At 39.4% G+C, this 22,548-nt stretch overlaps 1 protein-coding gene across 5 annotated transcripts; it reads right to left on the bottom strand.

The window, feature by feature from the left end:
- Positions 1-956: 956 nt before the first annotated feature.
- STX16 (syntaxin 16) lies at positions 957-15,432 on the bottom strand. 5 transcript variants are annotated; one of them, XM_075020076.1, is made up of 9 exons: positions 15,119-15,432; positions 12,532-12,543; positions 10,024-10,131; positions 8,710-8,850; positions 7,986-8,148; positions 7,036-7,127; positions 5,718-5,861; positions 5,112-5,192; positions 957-2,948 (listed from the first exon to the last, which is right to left on the bottom strand). In XM_075020076.1, the coding sequence occupies exons 1-9, from the start codon at positions 15,197-15,199 to the stop codon at positions 2,844-2,846; spliced, it is 927 nt and encodes a 308-aa protein (XP_074876177.1). In that variant the 5' UTR covers positions 15,200-15,432; the 3' UTR covers positions 957-2,843. The 5 variants fall into 5 exon arrangements, 4 of the variants coding, with proteins under 4 accessions (XP_074876177.1, XP_074876166.1, XP_074876187.1 ...); XR_012648910.1 differs by lacking the exon at positions 12,532-12,543 and adding an exon at positions 3,420-3,618 and having other exon boundaries at positions 2,853-2,948; positions 15,065-15,432; XM_075020065.1 differs by lacking the exon at positions 12,532-12,543 and having other exon boundaries at positions 15,065-15,432.
- Between the last annotated feature and the right edge of the window lie 7,116 nt (positions 15,433-22,548).

The following is a 22,548-nucleotide window of genomic DNA, read 5'->3' as shown; positions in this document are numbered from 1 at the left end:
GCTGTAACAAATTTAATACTGTCATTTTCACATACCACTAGGATTAACTTCTGTTAACAAAGAGTAGCAGCTCATTTTTGCACACTTGCATGCATTTTAATGGAGAAATTCTGTACAAGCCAACAGCTTTACAGGTCATTCCCACCACGTGAGGAGCCACAGATTCTTGGGAGATGCTCTAGCAATGCTGTTCCGTTCCTTTGTAAGGAATCAGAGGTTCAACATAAACCAAGAAGAAGAATTCAGCAACCACGAAGAGGCCACAATCTGCATAACAGAGCATACCAGCTTTCTCTGCAGCAGCAGAGATACTTACAGGGCTGGACAGAAGCACAGTCAGTAGGTTCAGGCAGCTCTTGCTCCTGTAACACCTGAGTAGACAGCAGCCACTATCAAAGCCAAGCTACTCCTCAGTTGCAGTGGCTTTTTGGGGCTTTCATTGGCCAATGGCACAGATAGTACCCCTTCTGTAACATGCCACTTGGAGAAATTCTTACCAAGCACAGCATAAGGGTTTGATTTAGCTGCTGATAGTTATTTAGACTGACTCATAATAAGGTAGACACCTGCAATGATTTAGAAGCCTGTTTTTTTTCTTGATAAAATCAGCTTCAATAAATTCTAGCTCAAGTTACACAGGACGGTTGACATCCAAGTTTAACCTCTTGTCCAATGCACATTAAAAATGCATTTCCTTTTACAGAACTTGGATAGAAAATACACAGCCAGTTACTTCAGTGGAGCTAAGATACCATGACCATAACTCAGGGGAAGTAACTCTTGACAATACCAGTTACACTGAAAAAAAATCACCCAACCCTGTAACTTTCGGTAGCACAAAGGTATTTCATGTCACTGCTGCTTTCTTTTAATTATGAAGAATATATAGAGACACATTAACATCACACAAGTATGTTTCAGTTTATACTTTTTCTAAAAAATGAATAATTGCCCAATTAGGTTGGAACTGTTTTATTACTCTTTTGAATTCATTAGCCATGATAAAATGTCAAAAGCACCAGTCAAGACAGAAATAAATAACACAATCTCATGTTAGAGAGAAAGTTGCAAATACAGTATATTAAATTATAGCAAAATGCTGCTTCACACCACCCGATGTAGACAGCACACTAGGGAGACAGTAGTTTTACTCATGATCATTGAAAAGATCTATTACCAGAACAGGGGAGCTGCACACCCAACTACAAGCATCATTCTTTTACCAATTTACTTCATGAATTTAATCAAGGGTTTGAACTGGCAGTTTTGGAAGTTCAACATCCCCTTTGTCTAGAGGTAACAAAAGTGGTACAAAGCTTTTCACAATAAGCCACACAAAAAGCCAAGGCTTTCACATCTTTGTAGTCTTTGCTTTCAGGTCCATTCCTGCACCAAGTCAGTTTAAAGCCACATCTTAAAGTCCTCCTTAGTACATAGTAAAGATAAACTCAGGGCAGGCAACATATGCAAAATTAATATCATAGTATTATGAAACTGCACTTCAGGGGCTTTGAGCAGAGCATCTCTGCAAGTTTATGGGGAGCACTGTATCAGTCAAAGTGAAGGAAGGAAGTTACAGTCCCTTTGGGGAAGAAAATCCATACAGAAAAGCCATTTTAAAAATATTAAGACAAGGCCTCTACAATTGCACACCACTTCAGGCCTGAATTAAATCAGGAGTATTCTATTAGATGTTGCCCTGATTTCTCTTTTATGGCCTACAGCAAAGTTTTCCACTGAAAAAAATAGTGAAAACAACCCCAAATTCTCTACTGAAGACCTAGTAACATGTCACTTGTGTGACATCTCATGGTCAGTAAGAGACCATAAACACATCCTCTTCCAGGCAGACATTTGAAAGAAATAATCTTCTGTCAGGGAAAATGGATGCAATATATGCTGTAGTGAAGTCACTTCTTGTAAAAAAACCATAATACATATGGGCAGATGCACTGTAAAATAAACAGCTTATACAACAACTAAAGTTTGAAACATCTGAGGTCAGATAGAGATTCTCCTTTCAGCTTTCTACTTCATTTTTTATGTTTAACTTCACCATTGCTTTAATGTGATGTCTGTACTTCAAACTAAAAAAAAAAATCGTACATGAAAAAATATATATGATCATTCTGGTGAGGAAAAACATTCCCATGATTACTCAAGCTCAGAAATTTTTTTTAATTAACTAAATGTGTTAAATTATCCCAGTGATTAAATCTTGTTATTTACAAGATCAAGTACTACTCTGATTCTTAGTAATGGTGCAGTATCTAAATTAAGATCACAGGGGTCAGATTACATTCTGGTTGCTAAAAGCTTTCTTTTTTAGCTGTCTATCCAGTTCTTGGAGTTTTTGAGTCTGGAAGAAAGGAGATGAAGCCAAACATTTTTGTGCCTCAACATATTTTACATTTAGGTCAATTTTTGTTATCTAGTCCCATGACTCAGTAACATGGTTTAAATTTGAAGCCTGTAACAATTGTGACTAAGAATACAGAAGACAACACATTTTTGTTCACAGTAACACACTAATTACTGTACTCGCTGGTAAACTTCAATTTTGTAATTATTTTTAAGTACCGTGTTTCCAAAGACCTCTGCATAAAGGCGCCAAATTATTTGTGTAGGAGCATCAAATTTCCTGATATTTTCCATATAAGCCTTAAAAACACCTCACAGATCACCAAACTTGTACTTTGAAGAATTCCACAGAAACATTGCACTGACTTTGCACCACAAGGGCTTATACATTCAAAAGGCAGCTTTCTGGAGTGCAGGTCCATCCATTCACATTGGGGAAAAAAGTTCACATAAACTCCAAAAATGAGAAAATGAAGTGAAACCTAATGTGACTTTACACCAATAAGAACAACAATAAGGACAATTACTATAACAAACAAAATTAAAATAACAAGCATCTTCCGATTCTTCTTTTGATATTGCTCTGCCTATAGAAACAGAAAAGAAAGAGTTAATACTTAGATTTCTGCCAAGCTACAGACTCTTGTTTAGTATAAGTGAAGTACATGTGTATCTCAGAACTGTTCTTTGGTAATTTGACATTTCATACAATGTATATTGCAAGCAACTCCCACAAAATAACTCTGGTCTGCACCGTAGACTTCAGCGAAGGTACATGTGCACTGAAGTCACGTTTATCTGTGTTAAACAGCAGACTCTATAAAGAAGAATGCATCCTCATGTCAGTTAAGCAACCTTACTGTGACTACTTTTCCGGAGTCCTTGAGAGGTCCCTATGCCTCCACAGGACATATGAGCTACACAGAAGTTGTGTGAAACAGTAGAAGTTGGTAAGATGTTTTAAGTCATTTTGCTGATAATAAGATTCCTGTATTATATTTGAAGGACATTGAAATTCACAACAAAACTTCATTATTTAATAGGCATTTTTGTTGTACCTGATTCAGCTGTGTATTTTCATTTAATTTCAATTAGAACTGAAAGCTTTCTTTTTGATTTGGTTCTCAGTTTTCTGCTTCATTCCTTCTTTCTTCTAACCACATTTTCTCATCCCTTTCCTCTTTTTCCCAGGGGAATTAAAGGGAGGCAACGTGGAGAAAACTCTCCAAAAGCCAAATGATAGTCTGCTAATAGAAGCTAAACAAAACAAAACTTGCATTTAATTCTTTTTAAATTAACAAACCTTCAATATTTAAAGGGAAAAAGATATTAATTCTCCTTTGTAGTCCCTGGAAAGTAATTCATTATCAGATCTGCTAAAGAGGAGTTTTTGACCTGAAACTATATAACATGCAACCACTGTGATTATTTACTTTATTAGGCTTTAAGTATCACAGCCTGACAAAGTATCACAACTGATTCCAATTTTCATGTGAAGCAGGAATCTGTAACTACTGCTTCATATCACCAGACTTCTGCAGTGAATTAATGCAATTTCTGTGAAGTGCTGTCTCAATAGTTTGTAATAATTATGCCAATTACAACAGAAAAGAAAATTGACATCATAGATATTAAATCAGAATAAAGCTACCAACAGTATTAGAAACGGCAAGGTATATGTGTTTGATATTACTATTCACACCTGTGTGCATGTCTTCCATGATAGGTGAAAAAATTCCTATGCTATACCGAAAACGGGTATATATTGCATCAAATACACATACTCTAGTCAGCAATCCTAACAAGGGTTTGCTGACGATTCATTAACTACCACTAGACTAGAAATAGCATTGATTCCAACTGATTCATTTATTTCCAGTTCAGTTTGTGCAAATTGCTTGCAATTACTTTAAGCCAATGGTCAATGACTTTAGTGATCTCCAATTTACTTATGTATAACAAGAATAAACCTATAACCAATTTATTTTGCTTTTCCTCAAATGGCACTTTTTTGCTGTCCATATATTAGAAGTCTACGATAATATGAAGAAGAGGAGTGTGTAGTAATAAGAAGTCCACATTTCCAAACCAGAACATTTTACTTAAGAGGCTTTTGCGTGAATCTCTCATTCTACTTTATTTCCAGCAATGGAAGGGTTGAACTGAGCTGACAAGTCCGAACTTAGCTTAAAATCAAAACAAAAAAGCCAACAAAACAACCACAAAATGCTGTGTTCTGCTGCCAATTCAAACTTTTCAGATGTTCATAGTAAAAGCTTCACATTAAAAGCATAAGGTTGGACCTAACTTCTAACAACTGTCAGATGGTAAGAGAAAACATTAAAAATTATTCTTGCTGCTCACATTATTGAGATAATGTTTTCAAAGTAGGATATACCAACTGACTGAAATCTATAGTGAGGTACCCAATAACCAGTCCTATTTCACAAGTGCTGGGCTCTCCAGAGAAGGAATTGCAGATAGGTCCCACCACGTCAACAATATAAAGATCAAAGCACATCGCTTGGATGCCCAGAAGTTATTTAAGAAATTAACACTAGGCATCAAGCATGACATTAACTGAAATTATATAAAGAGTTCCTAATACAGCCCAGTTGGACATTTTATACAGTACAGCAATCATTTCTAAAAGGGACAATGTCCAATTGAAAAATGACTGAATAACTTAGTTCTATTAAATTATAAAAGATTATTAGATATTCAAAGCAGCTTAAGTATTCTTTACTTACCTTGTGTAGTTGTTTGAGACCTTCTTCAGTTTTCATACATGACTGTTCGACATTGTAGTCAATTCTATCTAGAACTGTTCCCTAAATAAAATGGAGAGAATCAGCACCAAATTGAACCTAAATGAACATCATAAAGCAATTATTATGAACAGCAGAGTAATTAACAATACTCATAGCAAACAGCTAATGAACTACGTAAACTAGGAAGTCTTACAGAACTAGTTGGGACTTTGTTAAAGGACGTCCTTGCTCAATGCCTAACTGGCAGCTCTGCCACCATCTCATCACATCCGTTAATAATCACCTTACTTCCAGTCCAGGTGCTTTTGGCTGACACAACCTAAACTGAATCTCTGGGAGAAATAACCAACAGAACTTTGGCATTCTATGGTTTTTTTTAGTCTGACACCCATAACCAGTTGAATTTTTATTTATTTATTTTCATTAAGTCACCTTCTGGCAGATTTCAAGCAGAGGAAATCTTAGCCTGAAGAGGTAAGTTAGGAAAAGCAAGAAGCACATGAAAACAGGATGTTACAACCATCTGGAAGACTTAACACTACATGGAATCTCCTACTTCTTACTAACACTGTGATGTCAATGTACCTGTTCTACTATCATTGCTCCCAGGTCCCTAAATATTTCATTGAGATCAGAGATTGACTGTACAATCTGACGGATTTCTCGTTCCCGCTCTTCCACCATCAATGTGTTTTGCTCCACCAATGCTAGCTGGTCATCTGTAAAACCCTGTTGAAATAAAAGATTTAGATGTTGAACTAACATTAACAGCATGAAAACACTACAAATAATTACAAGGATTATAAGATTTCATAACACAACAGTCCTTTTGGAATTTCCTTAGTAGACAAGTATCTAAAAAAAACTTACTGTATTTTAAAAACAGAGTTTCAGGGTTACTAAAATAACTTGGACAGCTATTTACAGTTTGAGCAGAGAAAATGTAAATCTTGCATCCTGCCCAACTCACAACTTTTTAAAATAAGATTTGTCCTAAAACAATGTTTTTATTGGCGTACAAAGCCAATACATGCAAGTGCCTGGTAGTTATGGAATATCTACTGATTGACCAGCATTACAGAAAGTCCCATAATGCCAATGTGTAAAGACACAGCAGCAATTCTGATTTTTTTTTTTTTTTTTTTTTTTAAATAAACTGTAGACACCTTACTGGTTTTGTCTCCCAAGGCCAATCATAACTGAACACTATCCTTTCTCCATCACTCTTGTTTAGAGATAAGTGAAAAACCTCTTATACACAAGATCAGCTGAAAAGCTGCCTTGAGGTTTTATGGTAAATTTTCAGTTAAACAGTAAGCGTTACAGTTAAGAGTATTCTGTGGCACTATTAGATAGGACACAATAGAACAGGTCCCACCATTGCTTAGAAATTCAGTATCCCCAAACTCCACAAAGTAAAACAAAGAAGCGGGTTGGGTATGGCTCCACAACATAACTGTGCAGAAACAAGTCATTACACCATTATTTGCAATAATTTGTAATACTGAAAAGCTTCAGTTACACTTTAAAGTTAACTTTAAAGACTGCCACCTTCCATCCAAACTCAGAATCACAGTTTTCTAACAATTGCATCTGCTCAGAAAGGTGGTATGACAAAGGACAGCACTGTATTTACAGACCTTTAGTCCCTGTCAGTCATGTAAGGAGGATTCAGTAGTCAAACTGAGTTCCCTCACACTGCAACGCTGAGGCTGATAGTGCAATCATCTTAACATCGCAACAGCAATATTAATTAGGAAAATGCATCACAGAAATCTGCAGAAATAGAATTTGCATGTAGCTTGGTGCTCATAGCATACCATTTTGATATTTTCATACTAAAATTAAAGGTATATTAAAAAGTTTCTTTGTATTGAATTTGTGTAATAATATCTTAACTTACTCTATCGTAAAGTGTATCATCCTCCCCATCATCCATCAGCGGGACTGAGGTGTCGAAGAAGTGTTTGGATCTTTCTTCTCTATTCTTCATGCCTGTAAAAGACAAACTATGTTTGAGCATAATATTTATGCACACTAAAATCAGGCTAAGAGTAAGGTCTGAAGCACCAGATAGAAAAGCAAAAGAAAGAAAATCTGGCTAATGACAAATAGCAGTATCTTAATTTTAACTGTCACACAGGCTTACTATTTAACAAAGTATAACAAATTCAACCAGACTTGCAAGACTCCAGTTAAATCAGTGATTTTTAAGTCATTGTGTTCCATGAAGTTAAAAAAAAAATAGGGAAGTTAAGAGCCTTAATGTGTGATCACTCTAGGCTATTCTCTAACAAATTCTCTTAGGAACATCCCTTGTCTGAATTGTGATCTTAATTTCCACCTGTGCCATTTATACCTTTGGAGGAAGAAATACATCAGTATTAAATTTGAAGATCAAATTTTTGTGGGTTTCTCCCAAGATCAAAATAATCTTACTTAGCTGAAAATAGAATTGCACACAATTTTAGAATTTTAAACAGAGGATATTCCACTTCCAATCTGTTTATGGATGAAGACTTCATTTATCACAGACTACCTTTTGAAGTTTTATCTATCACAGACTATCAATCAACAGCAGGTGTCATGTCTGAAGACCAACGGCTGCTTCACCAATATTTAACCATGAAATTTCTCCTTTAGCAATATGAGAGGTAGAACAAAGCAGTTTGAACATGGGCTGTGAACCAAAACCTCCCAAATTCTAACCTCCACTCTAATATACTTCTGGCACTCCTGCGTGCATCACTTAACCCTTCTGTGCTTCAGTTTTCCCAACCAATAAAATAAGCACACCTTAATTAGTGGTTTCCACAGAAGGTGCCCATGTATTACTGTATCTCTTATGCTTACGTTTGAGATAGTCAGACTGTGCATGCCTAAAGTTGGTGGATAGGTCCTGAAGGGACTGTGCTAAGGAAGACACTACATTCCTGAGAACACGTGCTTCTTGTTCTGTACAACTACGTGACCTGCTCTGCAAGACCTGGACTGCTCTCTGACATCTGTGAAATAACTGAGAAAACAATTCCATTAGTAAAAAAAACATACAGCAACACACACTTTAAATATCACATTGCAAAAGTTCCAAACGGAAGACTAACATTTTGATTTCTAGATTTATAAAGTTAATTTCTTATTGCCCAGTGCAATGTTTAAAAAGGTGCGGAAACACAGAACATAGGTGAACAAACAACTTCAAGCTAACAGGGTAGCAGAGTAACAAAACTACTTCCGACCAAAGGCATTTGCTTCATTATAACTGCTTGGACTGGAAGCCTTAGAATATATATCTGTATTTCTCTGAGATATCTGTAAATGTGATTTGATTAAGTCTCCCAATCCTATTCCAAGCAGAAAAGCAAATAGGTAAGGTAAAAGAACAGGGAGGCTAAGTGACTCGTTGAGAAATTCAACTGAGACAGCAAGTGCAGTACCAAACACAGAGCCCAGGACTTCTGGCTCACACCAATACTGATTACAAAAGAAATGCTTTATACAAAAGGCAACCACTGCCTCATCATGATGCATTACAGATACATCAAACTGTAGGTTTAGAATTGAAAGCAGTCTGTACCTGTGTGATCTCTTGGGTTGTTATTTCTATTGCCCGTTCTTCTTCACTGCTGTCATCCAGTGTTGGTCTGTTTAGATGTTTATCATGAAGACTGGCTAATTCTTTCATCTTCTGTTTAACCCTCGCGATATCATACTGAATCTAAAACAGAAAACCCAACAATGAAGAAAAGGAAGTGACTAATGTTTCAGAGGAAAAGCTTCTGACAAATGTTAGACAAAAATCACTGAAAGAAATCTATATGATATAAAAAGCAGACCAAAGATCATGAAAAAGAAAAACACATAAAAAGCTGACTAAGAAGTAACTGAATACTCTCATATACTTTGAGTTTGCTACTTTTTAAACCTACTCTTGTTATGACTGCTGTTTTCAAATATGCTTCATTAAGTTGGAATAATATTTTTATCATTTTGTAATTAACACCATAGTAAGAAGGTTTAGCCAACTTCCAAAAATAGAAATGAAAATTCAGGTCACACCTTCAACTCTGTCAAACATTGAATAGCCTGAACTCAACAGTAGAAGTTAAATGACATGCTTTCAAACAAGTCATTAAAAATAAATCTGTAAGCATGATATTATCGTAGTAAAAAGGAGACCGATCACCTTTCTGCACAATGGGTTCTGTACGCACAAACTGAGGAGCCAACATGTGCTCTGAGAGTACATTTTAAAAGGATTTTCTGAAAGTCAAGAATAGCTTCCCACTCCAAATACTGGAAAAGGTTTTTAATTGGATGCCTCCAGAATAATTCCCTCACGTTTGTCCAAATATATCCATAACTTGCAAAGCACCAGTACTGCATAGGCAGGAAAAATTCTCCTGTTAGAAGACACTAACACTTCCTGTTTTCAAACAGTAAACTGCTATTCTCCACCATTTTAGGGTCTATTCAATTGGACCCCTCAAAAGATTCAAACAAAAAGTCTACTGGAAGTGCTAATTTTTTTGTATCCTTCTTTCTAAGTTTCAAACTGAGAACAACTTTGCTTTGCTAAGAGCTTTAGGACATTCCTGCAGTCTCAAGTCTAAATGCTCAGCTACAGATGCAAACCAAGTCTTCTGGAATTTCTGGCCCTACATAACCTGCCTTTATTTCACTGGCAATATATACTTCAAGATAACAAGTCACAGCTTGCCTGATATTTTCTTCTAAACAAGGGTGTCAATTTAGAAAACACACTTATTTTAATCTTTCTTCTAATACTACTTCTGTCATAAAACTTACAGCACTGAGAACTTAACTGACAACACTAATAAATCACTACACGAGAAATCAAAATCTGTGTTGGATTTGCCACACAACTTACTTCGTCTGCTCCATCAACCCATTTGGGAGGTAAGCGTTTTGTTACTCCAATTGCTGCTTCAGGATCTAAACTTATTCCTGATACCAGTGCCATACGATCATCAGCAAGCTACAGAAGATAAGAAAAGATAGCAAATTAATTTTACTCAAATTAGATCTGAATCCTTGAGCATCAGGAAAAAGTGCACGTATGCCTTCCCATAAAAATTAACCTCAAAAACACGTTTGCGCACAATGCAGGCATTATCAAGCTCCACATCTCCTGGTTTGTCCCTGTATGCTAATGACCTACATCCTCCCACTTCCTACCGGATCTGAAAGATGAAAGTTATTCTTAGAATAAATCCTTAGCAGATTTTCAAGGAGAAAATATGGCATTGCAGTGAGAGTTCAAGTAATTCTCATGTTGGTACATTTCGTATTAGACAACGATTAACAGCCAAGGGACTCCCTAATCAACAGTGTAGCACGGTTTATATTGGGCCAGGTGAGTCTGAAAGTCTCATTTGGGAAAATCTCCAAATAAAAATGTTTATTACATCTCCAAGAAATAAAAACAGTATCCCATGATTGTTCTCAGACAATATTGTATTTAGGCAGGCACTCACCTACTAGGCAGCTGAAGAACAAACACTCTTGCAAACTGCCAAGCAACTAAAATTGTTAATTTATTTATTTAACAGAAATTAAAAGGTGCTAAACAAAAGTAGCCAAGACAGTGACCAATCCACACTTCCTTACATCACAATGATACATGCTTGCTGCTTCAGCTATATGGCGTGAGGCAAAGAAACTTGCAGGAAAATGGGTGGAATAATTCTCCAGAAAATTCCAGAGATTGTCAGAGAGTAAGACAATGTGCCAGCCAGCTTATACACAGCTTTCCACAGATCCGAGGGAGGGCTGGAGGTAGGGAAGGAATAAAAGAAACCCTTTATCACAATTAATAGTCATAATTTGAATAATTCAGGTGCAACAAATCAGGGGTTTATATTATTGGAGGCTGATGCACACTGATGTACAGCAGCACAGCCATAGTTGCAGAAGGGTATGATATATTTTTTGGAGACTCTTTTTGGGAATAGAATCCCATTTGTAGGGTTGAAATATTAACAGCTTTTAGGAGAAAAACCACACAACTAATTAAAGGTATTTTTGAGTCACAAAATACCTGTGATAAGATTCTGAGAGATTTATTTTTCAAATAACACTTTTGGATGCAGGTTGAATAACTTCAACCTCAACAAAGCTTAAAATATGACAACTATGAAGAAATAAGAACATAATGTGTCAGGTGTTTGTTTTGGGTTTGTTTGTTTTTCTATAAAGCTCAGTTTGGCAGAAACCAAAAGCCATGGTCTGATCTTGAATATACAGGTACAGATTTATCTGCTTTGATATCATTGCCAGTAAAATATGCTGTTCACCCTCAATAAGAATTCTTTTGTTAAGGACAGCACTAGTGCTACCGACCTTTAAACAGATCAGAAGATTTTTCTTGGCAGGGTTTAGAAACTTATGTAAATAGACTTAGTGCTATAGTGCAGGTACAAAGAAACCTATTTCTACAATGGCACAGTGTTGTATGAGGTTGTCCAGCGAAAGGATGGTATCTTTGCTCTTGGAGGTTTTTGAGACTTGGTTAAACAAAGTCATGGATGACCCTATATAGACAACCAATAGTCTTGTTCTGAGCAGCAGCTTGAACTAGATCTCCAGAGATTCCTTCCAACAAGCATGCCTATGATTCTCCAATTTAAGGCTGAGTAGAATACACAGCTAACAGTGTGCAGGGCCACAGAGCAACATATAGCACTGGGGCCATAGATGCTTCCAGTCATCTTCCTCTGAGAAGAAGGCAGGGGAATGGATGAAATTGGAACACAAATACAGATCTTGTTGCCAGTTGAACCAGGCTTTGTGATTTCAGAGATAAACTAATCCTCCTTTACTGGAGATAGAAAGAGGTGGTATCATCAATGATACCACTTGAAACATACCTAGTTATGTCACTGTTTGTTCCCAGGGAAAGATTTCATACAAAAAACCTTACTTCCTCGTTTCTCCCAGATTTCTAATTTTCCTTTATCAGGCCTGGAAAGCTTTGTGGTTCCCCACCCCCTCCCTTCTTAAAAAACAATCCCTCTTCCTTCCTGGGCAATTCTTTCCTGAAAGCCTGTTTTTTATCCTTGACCTTATTTCCTGACCAATAAAGTTTATACAATTTATGCATAGCATAAAAAATAGTTAATGCTTCATTGTATACATATGGGATACAGTGACTTTATACAATAAGTCAGACTAATTTATACATGTATCTATTAACAATGTAACATCATATCACAAAATGCTTGTCTTCTCTATGCAGCCTTATCCTTCTACTCTACATGGAAACACCTCATCCTACATAATGAAATTTAATAAAACTAGCAGAATAAAGAAAGGAACATTTTAGCTCAGCAATGTATGCTTGATGCACGATGGCAGAAGAAAACGTGAAACACAGTACCTCATCCAGCTCCTGAAGTGATTTGTGGATTCCATCAGCCCCATCCAGTTAGAGACAGCAAAAGATAAAAGGGAAAAGAGACATAGGACAGATATAGGGTATGGTCAGTTGAGAAAATACTAATTTATTTTTTAAGCATGATGGTTTACCAAGAACAAAACAAATTGGCTTTTAAACCACAACTATTCAATAAATATATCATGATATTGCACATTTTAAGTCAGCATTTTGCTTGATGCACAAACTTTTAAAAAAATATTTCAGTTGCTTGGTAAACAGAAAGAACATAAGAGATCAAGTTAAGAGATTGGTTTGTTTTCCAAAGTAACTGCACAGTGAAGTTTCTAGTTACTAAAATTTCAGGTAGAAAAACTGCAATAGAATATATTGAAGTGTGACAGCAAGGGCAATTTGACTGCAGTATTCAACATCCACTGGTGAGTTAGAAGGTTTGATTATGATTGGAAGATGCACATACAAGCTTTGTAAGACATTTATTGACAAGCACCCCAGTTATCACAGGATAAAACAGACAGCAAAAGACAAAAAGCAAAAGCAAATGTAGTGTATGCTCACTTATGTACACACGTCACTTATGGTCTAGTTTCAGGTAATGTTAATCCTACATGCATCTGAAAAAATACAAAAGGCTAGCATCTGCAACATATCTGCACCTTCTCTACTCATCAGTCTTTGTACTGTAGAAGGTATGTGTGTGCAATAGGATATTTCACTCAAAGATTAATAAAGCAAGCAGATCTAAACCAAGGACAAAATACTTGTGGTTTAACAAAGCAGCAGGCCTTAACTACTGATCTCTTTTATCCTATACCAAGCTTTTGAAATAGGACTATACTGTTAAGAATGCTGCTTTGATTATCCCAGTTTAAGGAGTGGTTGACTGTCCACATGAGAATGCATCTTCCAGGGCAAAATGCAATTTTTGATAGAGAGCTCTCAGACTAAAGGATTTCTTCAGGAGAAGCCTGGAGAGTGAACTAAGGTAAGCCGAAGTGCTATGAGCTAGAATTTGCAACACTGCATTGCTGGCACGCAGCAGCTCTGCTCTGGGGATGCCACCCAAAAGGAAATTAGCTGCAACTCTGACAGCGATAGGCACCTTAGAAACGTGAAAGGCGAATAGCTCACACTACCATCTTTACACTTCTTGCTAAAATAATACCCTTGTAGTAACTACAGAACTCTGAACTGTCTGCCAGGATCAAGACTGAGCCATTGACTAACTCCACCCACTGCACAAGAGCGACAATTTCCAATCACTGTTACCTTTCATTACATTTGAATGAGCATCCTAGAAAATAGCTTCAGTTAACATTAACACTGTAAATAAATGTTTTATGGGAGTGCTAAGTGTTATTGCACTCACTGTTGAGTAAAAGTGTAGTTTCACCACTCAGTAGTCTGCATGTGAGTTTAAACTACCACTAACTTTTCTAAGTGATATTTTATACAAAGCCAAGGATCTAAAGAAGTGATATTGGTATTGGCAAAACCCCATGTTAACAAGAACTAAATGCAGTGCCAAATTAAACATGTATAATACACATTACTATTGACATTTCCTGTTCTGCAAATGCAATTTAACATGTAGGTTGCTAGACACAGGTGTAATAAAGTTAACAATGAACAAAGAGCATTCAACTGCAATTCATCAGTTGAAATAAAATTTGCAGCACAAAGTCCTGCTTTTCCTAACAATAGTGCATTAATGTAAAGCAATTTATAATGATGAGACTACCAGCAGATATTTACTGGTGCCTGTTACAAATAAATAACAACTTTGAACAGAAAGTGTAAAAACCTCAGCAGAGCTGAGCTGCCAAGCAGTCCATCAGTCTGACTAGCTCAAAACTTTGAAAAAGCCACATAAACTGCCACTGAACAAATGACTTTTTGAAGTTTCTGTAACGAGGACTTGCAGTAGACTCTACCAACTCCCCTCTCTCACAGACGACTTTCAGTATTATTTGTTATTTGGAGGGGGGAATAAAAAGGGCAACGGACATCAGAGCAAATTATGGAAAAATTCAAGCAATGGGAATAATCTACACTAGTGCATTTAACAGTGCCCATACTGAAGTGAATAGAAGAGTTCTGCTCTGTGAAATGACTTGGATTTTTTCCTTTGGGGAAAGGAGGCATCAAAAAGCGCAAGGGATGAAAAACCTCACGTCAACGCTAACACGACGTTACTAGAACAATAACTGTATTATTCATGAAGTGAATAGAGACGTGATCAGCACCAGGACAGATCTCTTCTATTCATTTTACGTGAAGTAGTAGGAAAAAGGGATCAACGAGGTGGGGAGGGAGGGGCAGAGGGGGAAAGTACAGAGGACGGTGGGGTTTTGAGGAGAGGGCTCAGAGAAAGGGAGCTAGGGAGACCCGGGCCGGCTGGAGGGGGGGATCGGGTAAGGCTGGAGGGTCGGACGGGAGGAGCGGGGCACACAGCACGGCTGCCTGGCAGCCCTAGGCGCAGCAAGGTACAGTAGGATGAAGGGAGGAGACTCACCGCAGCAGCCATGCTACGTGAACTCAGAGGGCTGGAGGAGCCGTAACTACTCACTTGCTCGGCCAGCAGCTGCCGGCTCTGCACCGCGTTGTTCCGCAACAACAAGAACGCGTCCGTTAGACGCCGGGTGGCCATGGCCTACCGCCCCGGGGCCCCCTCGCCCCGGGGCCGCTCGGCGCCTCGCTGCCGGGCCCTCGGCCCTAGCTCAGCCCCGGGGCCCGCGGGCAGAGACGGCGGCCGCCCCCGGCGACGCCCGCTGGCCGCTCACAGGGCCCGGGCGGAGACCCCCGGCGCCGGGACCCCCCGGCCGCCGGCCCCATCCATCCCCCCCCGGATCCGACCGCAGCCCCAGCGACGGCCCGGCTCACTTCCGCGTTGTGCATCGCTCAGCGCCTTCCGGCCCGCCCCGCCCCGCCCCGTCCCGCTCCGCCCGGGCCCGCCGGCCGCCGCACCAACGTTCCGGGCCTCACGGCGGCTGGGGGCGAGCAAAACCCCACGTCCGACCCAAACGGCTGTGAAAGCCCCTTGGGGCTAAGAGACCCCGACCCTAGCTAGGGGGACGTGGCGGGGGGTTAGTGCCTTGTGTTGGTGGCCCATAACGAGAGCCAGGTGCGGGCCTGTGCAAATGGCAGCCTCGTGTCTCCACACCTGTGCCTGGGCTCCCTCGCTGGCGGCTGGGCTGGAGCCTTGCCTTTCCCTGGCGGGGAAACTTGGCTAAATGGCTTCCTGCAAAGAAGCCCTAACATTTCCATAGCTTTTTCAGTTAACTTGCTCCTTCTCACTGCTGTGAAGCACTCGCGAAAGGCACGAGTTTGGTTCAAAGCAAAATACTGTAGTATGACCGTTTTGGTTTGGCAAGGCCTCTGCTTGTGCCTTCTCAACAAGATCGTAAATTCATCAAACATTTAATTAAGTTTTGCGATTGCTCATGGCTTCTTGCTCATCAGTCCCAAGTACCAGTCTCTGACAGGCTTAATCCTTGACAAACACCAGTCCTTGGTATGTAAAGTTACAGAGAGATAATCATTAAGCAATAAGCAGTTCATTCTCTATATCAATGGCTTCTCTTTTCCCATTTATTTTTTGTCTTCTGAATCCCCCCACACCTTCCTCCCAATTTCCTTTGCTTCCAGTGAATTTTCTGGTTTCCAAAAAACCTCACGCAACATTTTCCCCCCCAACTATTAAAAAATCAGGACGTTCCCTGAAAACGAACAAGCCTTTTAAAACGGCAATACTGGGTTTCACTTTCTGAAAGAGGCTTTTTTATAAAGCGGACTGAAATGATTTTTCCCTTGCTGCTCTGTCTGGCCAGCCTGGGTCCGCCCTGTGCGGGGGAGATGTGACACGAGTTGGGGTTTGGGCTCCCTCCTGCGCACCCCACGCCAGGTCTGCACCTCACGCCGGCACCCCGAGGGATGTCCAGCATGTCCCTTGTGAAAATGGCAGCGGCCACGGCATGGCACAGCCAGGGCGGCTGCTGCACGCTGGTCGTCAGGAGACTCCCTAGCTTAAACTCTCACCCTCCGCCCCTCAAAACAACTAGTATTTACACATATGGTAGGAACAGTGACTATAATCACAACCACATTTTCTGGAAATGTTACCTCGTTTTATCTAACCGCCTGGGCGAACTTGTACAGTGAGAAATAAAAAAAAAGTATTCCTTTGCTATTATAAGACATTTGGGGAGTTTTCTTGAGCAGCCCTTCTGCCTCAGCGGGAGAGACCTGAAACTTGGAATTTAGCAAGGAAATAAGCTCCAGTCATACGAGGACTAACGCACGCGTTTCATTTTTCGTGGTCTGGTGAAATCTGTTTTCATTTTGGCTGCCTGACAGAGGCTTTAAAAATATATGTATGTACTTCATTTCTTCATGCTAATTTTTAATCTACTGTAACAATTTTTTATTCTATGAGAACAGTTTCAGCTAATGACCTTCCAGCCTTCTCTTGGCACTGCTGTCATGGCTGTAGGTCGAGAGGAATTTCTGCTGCCGTCAGTGGTCTCCCCGTGATCTCTTAGCTCTGTATGCGTGCACAGGGAAAACTGGTTGGAATATCTCACACATTGGGATAGTGAACATGAACCCAATGGGAAGCCTAATGTGCTGGAAGTTGGTACACACCAGCAATTAACATCTTTTGCTTCCTGATTTTTGACAGCTTAAAAAGGTTTGAAAGTTGGGCAGGCTTGGAATTTAAGCAGTGGCTATAAGAAGTCTTGTGGACTTGTACACAGAGGGATAAAACTGCAAGGAAGGGGTCCAGACCTAACTTGGTGAATAACCACTTCAAAGTGGATATTAGGAATAAGCAAAGGGAGTAGAAGGAATGGAAAAAAGGATTAATCAAAGACAACTAAGTCTTAGAAGTTAGGAAGTGTGGGCATAAAGGGAAATGTGCCAGAAGTAAAGCCAAGTTAGACCTTGCAAAGGAAATTAAAACAAATAGCAAAATGTTCTTCAGGTGTACATACCAGAGGATGAAGGAGAGAAGAGGTAGGGGTGATGAAAGGGGAAAGGCAGGACACAAATGAATGCATAATATATAGTGGAAATGTACATAGAGGAAATAAAGGCATGGAGATAGAAATTATCTCATCCAAGTGGAACAAATCATAAAGATCATAATGCGATGATAATTTGGACTAGATGGTCGTTATAGGTCCCTTTCAACTAAATATTCTAATTTCTGACCCAGACATCTAACAGCACTGGCCTATCAAGATTATATCTGGCTGTGTAACAGCATCACTGCAGGAGCAACACAACACAATTTGAGAGCAGGAAAAATTGTTCCAGCAGTTAAAAAGACGAAAAATAATTAAAGTCTGATCCAAATAAAATATAAGACTTTTGGATACATTTAGCAGGAAAGAATAATATCAGACATGATGGCAAATGGAAACGGGCTAAAATACAACATGCATTTACTAAAGGTGGATAGTGCTATGTAAGGTGACTAGTTTTTTGTGACTTTGTAAGGTAACTAGTTTTCTAAACAGAGAAAAGCTAGTAGATTATTTTGTCTGGTAATGAATAAATGTAGGCTGGAAATTAGAAGAAAATGTTTAACCATTGGAGGAATGAGTGTCCTTCCTACAAGCATGGCAAGGGCAAACAAACGCATTATAAGGTAGCACTCAATCCACTCATAAAAAGGATGTTTTCCCCTCCTAAGACAGCACATATCCCTAAATATATCTTTTCTAAGCATATACTGTTAATATTTCAGGCTGTTGCTTCTTGACGCTAAAGCTCACTGCCATAGATTTGGAGCCTGTGTCTTCCTTTGCCCTTTTTATCTGCTTTTTTAGTGCCTGTTCTTTTCTGCTGTTCTTTATGAGCAATGAGAGAGCAATGCTGCCTGCACTTGCGCATTCCTACACCCACTGCCTCCCACAGCCAGGGCCTGATCCAAAATGGTGGGAACTTTCCAGTTACTACCATGGCATTTGGATCAGGCATGTGGAGGAAGACAACAATACACCATATTTCAGAAGAACATTCTATTTTGAGGTGAATAGCTGAGCATTTTTTGTTTAAATGGGAAGATAATCAGAGCCATATTTCAAAAGCCAGCTTTTAAACTATGCTTGCAAACTCCTTTCTCACAGTCCAGTCCCTGTATCGCCACTGTTTAGCTACCCAGGCTAAGTCAAGGGCAAACAGACCTTATGCTTCGGTGATCAGATGAAGGTCAATCTCCACGACATTTTATCTTGTGTAATTGAGTAGATACACGGAGGAGGTGAAATATTGCAGTCTTTTGAAGCCTAAACAATCGGCTTGTGCCAAAGGTAGGATTAATGGACCATTAAGTGCATTTTGCCCTGGAAAATCCCACCATCCTTTTGCAGCTGGGACACTTGGCTGCCAGAAATGTTCTTCTGCAGGAAAGTTTCTAAAGAAAAAGACAGCCAAGTGGCTAGATTAGCTCTGTCATTGCTAGAGGTGCATTTTCTGCATGGGAATTGAGAGGCTTTTGGAAAAATAGACCATTTTCTTGCCTTTATCCTGTAGCAGATTTTCAGGCTTCAGGGCTGTCAAACTCGCAGTTTCCAGTGTGTTAATCACTGAACCAGAGTTTGTTTGGCCAGTGAACTGGGAGTTTCCCGAGTTTTGGCAGTGGGTGTGATTCTGACAGCCTCTCTGTAGGTGGTGCTGCAAGGCAGTGAGATGTGATTAAGACTCGCCTGTGCTATTTTTGAAAGTCAGTCCCTTGGTTTCTTAACCAGCTCTTGGTATTCCAACTTTCTTAAAAGAAAATTAGACACAGTTGCCCATAATTTCTTTATTTCGATGATCTATAATCTGAATGCACCCATTGGAAATATAAACAGAGGAGAACTGTTATTTTCCCTGGGTTCAAACTGTTGGCATTATGTACTCTTCCTGGAAAACTGCAGTTGAACAAACTGTCTTTTCATATTGATCTAACTTTACCAGAATTTTAACAGCAGATTGTAGAATCTAATGAATTAGAGAAGAACATCTGAAAACGAATAATAAGTTGGTCATGCAGAGACCCTAAGTAATGGATGTTTAAAGAGAAAAAAATTTCACATCTCTAAGTGGGCTCTGCCCTCTTTTGCTCTACACTCAAATGTTGCCTTGAGTTCAGCTGCTCTTCTGCACACTGAAAAATGGTAGAATAGATCCTGCAAATGTGTCTGTACTCCTTCCCTGCTACTGAAATGCAATCAATCCAGGTGGAATCAAGTCTTCAATCTGGGTAGGCAGTGAAGACTGCTGTGTCTGCTTGGAGGGCTGGGAGGAATTTTTTAATCAAAATTCAGCTGCAAAAATTTGATGTTTACAGGCAGACATACTTCACATACATAATTAGACAGGCAACCTTGTTCAAAGGCAGATATGAGAGTTACAGTCTGTGAGCTCGTACCCTAGCCTTGTGACCGGCTAATAATGCCTGTGGTACTTAAACAATGGAACAACCTTGTCATCTAATATTGTGCAAAATTCCTTTCTTCAGCTGGGCACTATATTAAATCTTCTGTGTCACCATGGTGTTAGGTCACCTCTGCAGCAAAGATAAAAGATTGCTCATTGCAGGCATTTATATCTCTGCTTATTCTAAGTACCTCTCCAGTAGTCATGTGAAGATATTCTGTATTTAAATTGATGTATCAAATGTAAAAATTTGTTACTGGTCTTTTTCTTGTAAGATATATATCCAAAGATTTTAGATCAAGATAGGATACCTAGCTCTCATGGATGTATGTTTTAGCTGAGCAGAAGTTGTGGGTCTAGATGTAGAGCAGTGGTTAGATGTTCATCCATAGAAATAGCAGTGTGAATTCAAGATGTTTCTGTCCCCTAGCTGTTTGCTATTGACCACAGCAATGATGTTACCCTGCAATTTAGCTAGCACAGTCTGTCTGTGAGCGCTTCTCACATGCTTTAGTGCAAGTTGATCAGTTTAGTTACTGATATAGCAGCTTTCTTTGAGAGGTCAAGCCACTGCAGCTGACACACTGGAGTGCTGAGGGGAATTAGCTTAAAGGCCCTCTGCAAACCCACATTCGAGGGTCGAACGGTACTGAGTCTGGCTTAAGAGAGGAGGGAAGTGTGTTGTTTGCGTACTGTGGCAAAGTCCCACAGTACTTCAAGCATATCCATACATGAAAAGATTGTAATCAAAATAAGTAGACAAGGGAAGTATTATTATTCCTCTTTTAGAGATGAGGAACCAAGCTATAAAGAGATTCAGTGAGCAGTTCCCCTGCAGATATGCATAATGTAAGAGCTGGCAATAAACCACAGGATTCATCATTACTGCCATTTTACAGATGGAAAAACCAAGTCACAGAACAATAGTGGCTTGCTCAAGGTCGCACAGGGTATTTATAGCAAACCCAGGACCTGAATCTGGAGCTGCTGAGTCCTGGTCAGCATTTTTCCCAAAGGAATCACAGATAAGGAGATTAGTGTCAATAGTATTCCCCAAAGCAGCAGAATTTCAGAAAAAGAAGGAAGACTGTGCCAGAAAAATATGCCTATGCTTGTGTTAGAAAAAGAAGCTTAGACTCTAGTATCCCCAGCAACTCATACCTATGTTCTTGTTATCCTAATTAGTGGCAATGTTCCACTTCCAGAAGGCTTTATCTCTTTAAATTAGGTGTTGTTTTTTTTCAACTAATAAAATTAGAGAAGGCAATTCAAAAAGATATATTACAGTAGATCATGGTCTGACATTCATTCCAGCAATAACAACTGTTATCAAAGAAAGATCTTTTTCATAAATGCAGGAAACAAGTCAGGCTAATAAAGATATGAATAGGTTTTCGCACTTTACAATGTAAAAATAATCAATGAAATAGTGAAAAAAATCCAGTCAGAAAGTCTGCATAATGAGTATTATCTTGCACAGAAGTAGTCTGACTCTGCTTTGTAGTGAATAGCATTAACCATAAATCATTCTGAAACGAGAGGGAAAGAAGGAATGACCCTGCTAATTTCAATGCCATTTGGGAGCAGCAGAGGGCACATAAGAGCAGGTTCCTACTTAACAAATCTTCACTTTTTTTGGCCTAGATTTTCCTGTAGAATCAGGAACTGTAAATACTGATTTTCTTAATGAATTGGTGCCAAGTGGCTAGCAAGTGGGTATCCTCTACAGAAGGAATCGTAGATTTCCAGAACGGTTTTCTGCCACTTACGACTGCTGCTTGCAGCTGACGTGTTATGCCAAGATACTGCTGTACGTGGTGTTTATTGCTATTCTCAGAGGTGCTTAGAAATGGGAAATGCTAGAATCTGAGATAAGTACAAAGATGATGTAAGAGCGCAAGGAAGGAAACTAGACCAAGCAAAAAAAAAAGTTTATTAGACCAAGTGGAGCAAGGTGGGGAGGGGGGTCAGGGCTGCAGCTGAGAATGGCCATGGGGAGATGATGAAATCCCTTTTCTGCCTTAAATAGCATCACAGTAAAAAAAAAAAAAAAAAAAAAAGTACAAACCATACATGTGAAATCAAAACAAAGGGGTTGCAAGGAACAGCAGAACAGCAGCTCCAAGAAAGGAACTGCTCTCATTTCTTTCTCTTTTCTTCCTGTTGCTCAGATAAAAGAAATACAGTGTCTACAGAAACACTTTTACCACCATCTGTGAACTTCCATTCCACAGAGCAAGGCCTGACAGGAACACATCTTATTGTCCCCAGTTTGAAGACACTGAGGCAAAGGAGCATGATGCTGATTTGACAACCAATTTTTCTCCAAGCTATCCTCATCTGATCCCTCTGAAGACATGGATGTCCGACCTTGGATGACTCATGCAGCCCAGACTCAACTAGTTTACCTCCCACTGATGTCCCAGTGGCTGGCTTTAGGCCAGGACCCTTCAGCTGTTGCCTGTGGGCTCCAGCTGGTCTGCAGCGGTGGTGAACATCCTCTTCAATCGTCTGTGCCCTGAACTCCCCACTCACCCCCATTGCTGAAAGAGGATCATCCAGCACACTGTG

Source organism: Buteo buteo, chromosome 2, assembly GCF_964188355.1.
Source record: "Buteo buteo chromosome 2, bButBut1.hap1.1, whole genome shotgun sequence".
NCBI lineage: Eukaryota > Metazoa > Chordata > Aves > Accipitriformes > Accipitridae > Buteo > Buteo buteo.
The sequence above is the reverse complement of the archived record's forward strand: the minus strand, read 5'-3'. Positions and strand labels throughout refer to the sequence as shown.

Excerpts from the sequence above, each read along its gene's own strand:
- STX16 (XM_075020065.1), bottom strand. The coding sequence starts at position 15,199 with ATGGCCACCCGGCGTCTAACGGACGCGTTCTTGTTGTTGCGGAACAAC. Across the intron at positions 10,132-15,064 it reads CACGTAGCATGGCTGCTGCG|CTTGCTGATGATCGTATGGC; the intron begins GTGAGTCTCCTC and ends TATCTTCTGTAG. Across the intron at positions 5,862-7,035 it reads ATGATACACTTTACGATAGA|GGTTTTACAGATGACCAGCT; the intron begins GTAAGTTAAGAT and ends TTATTTCAACAG.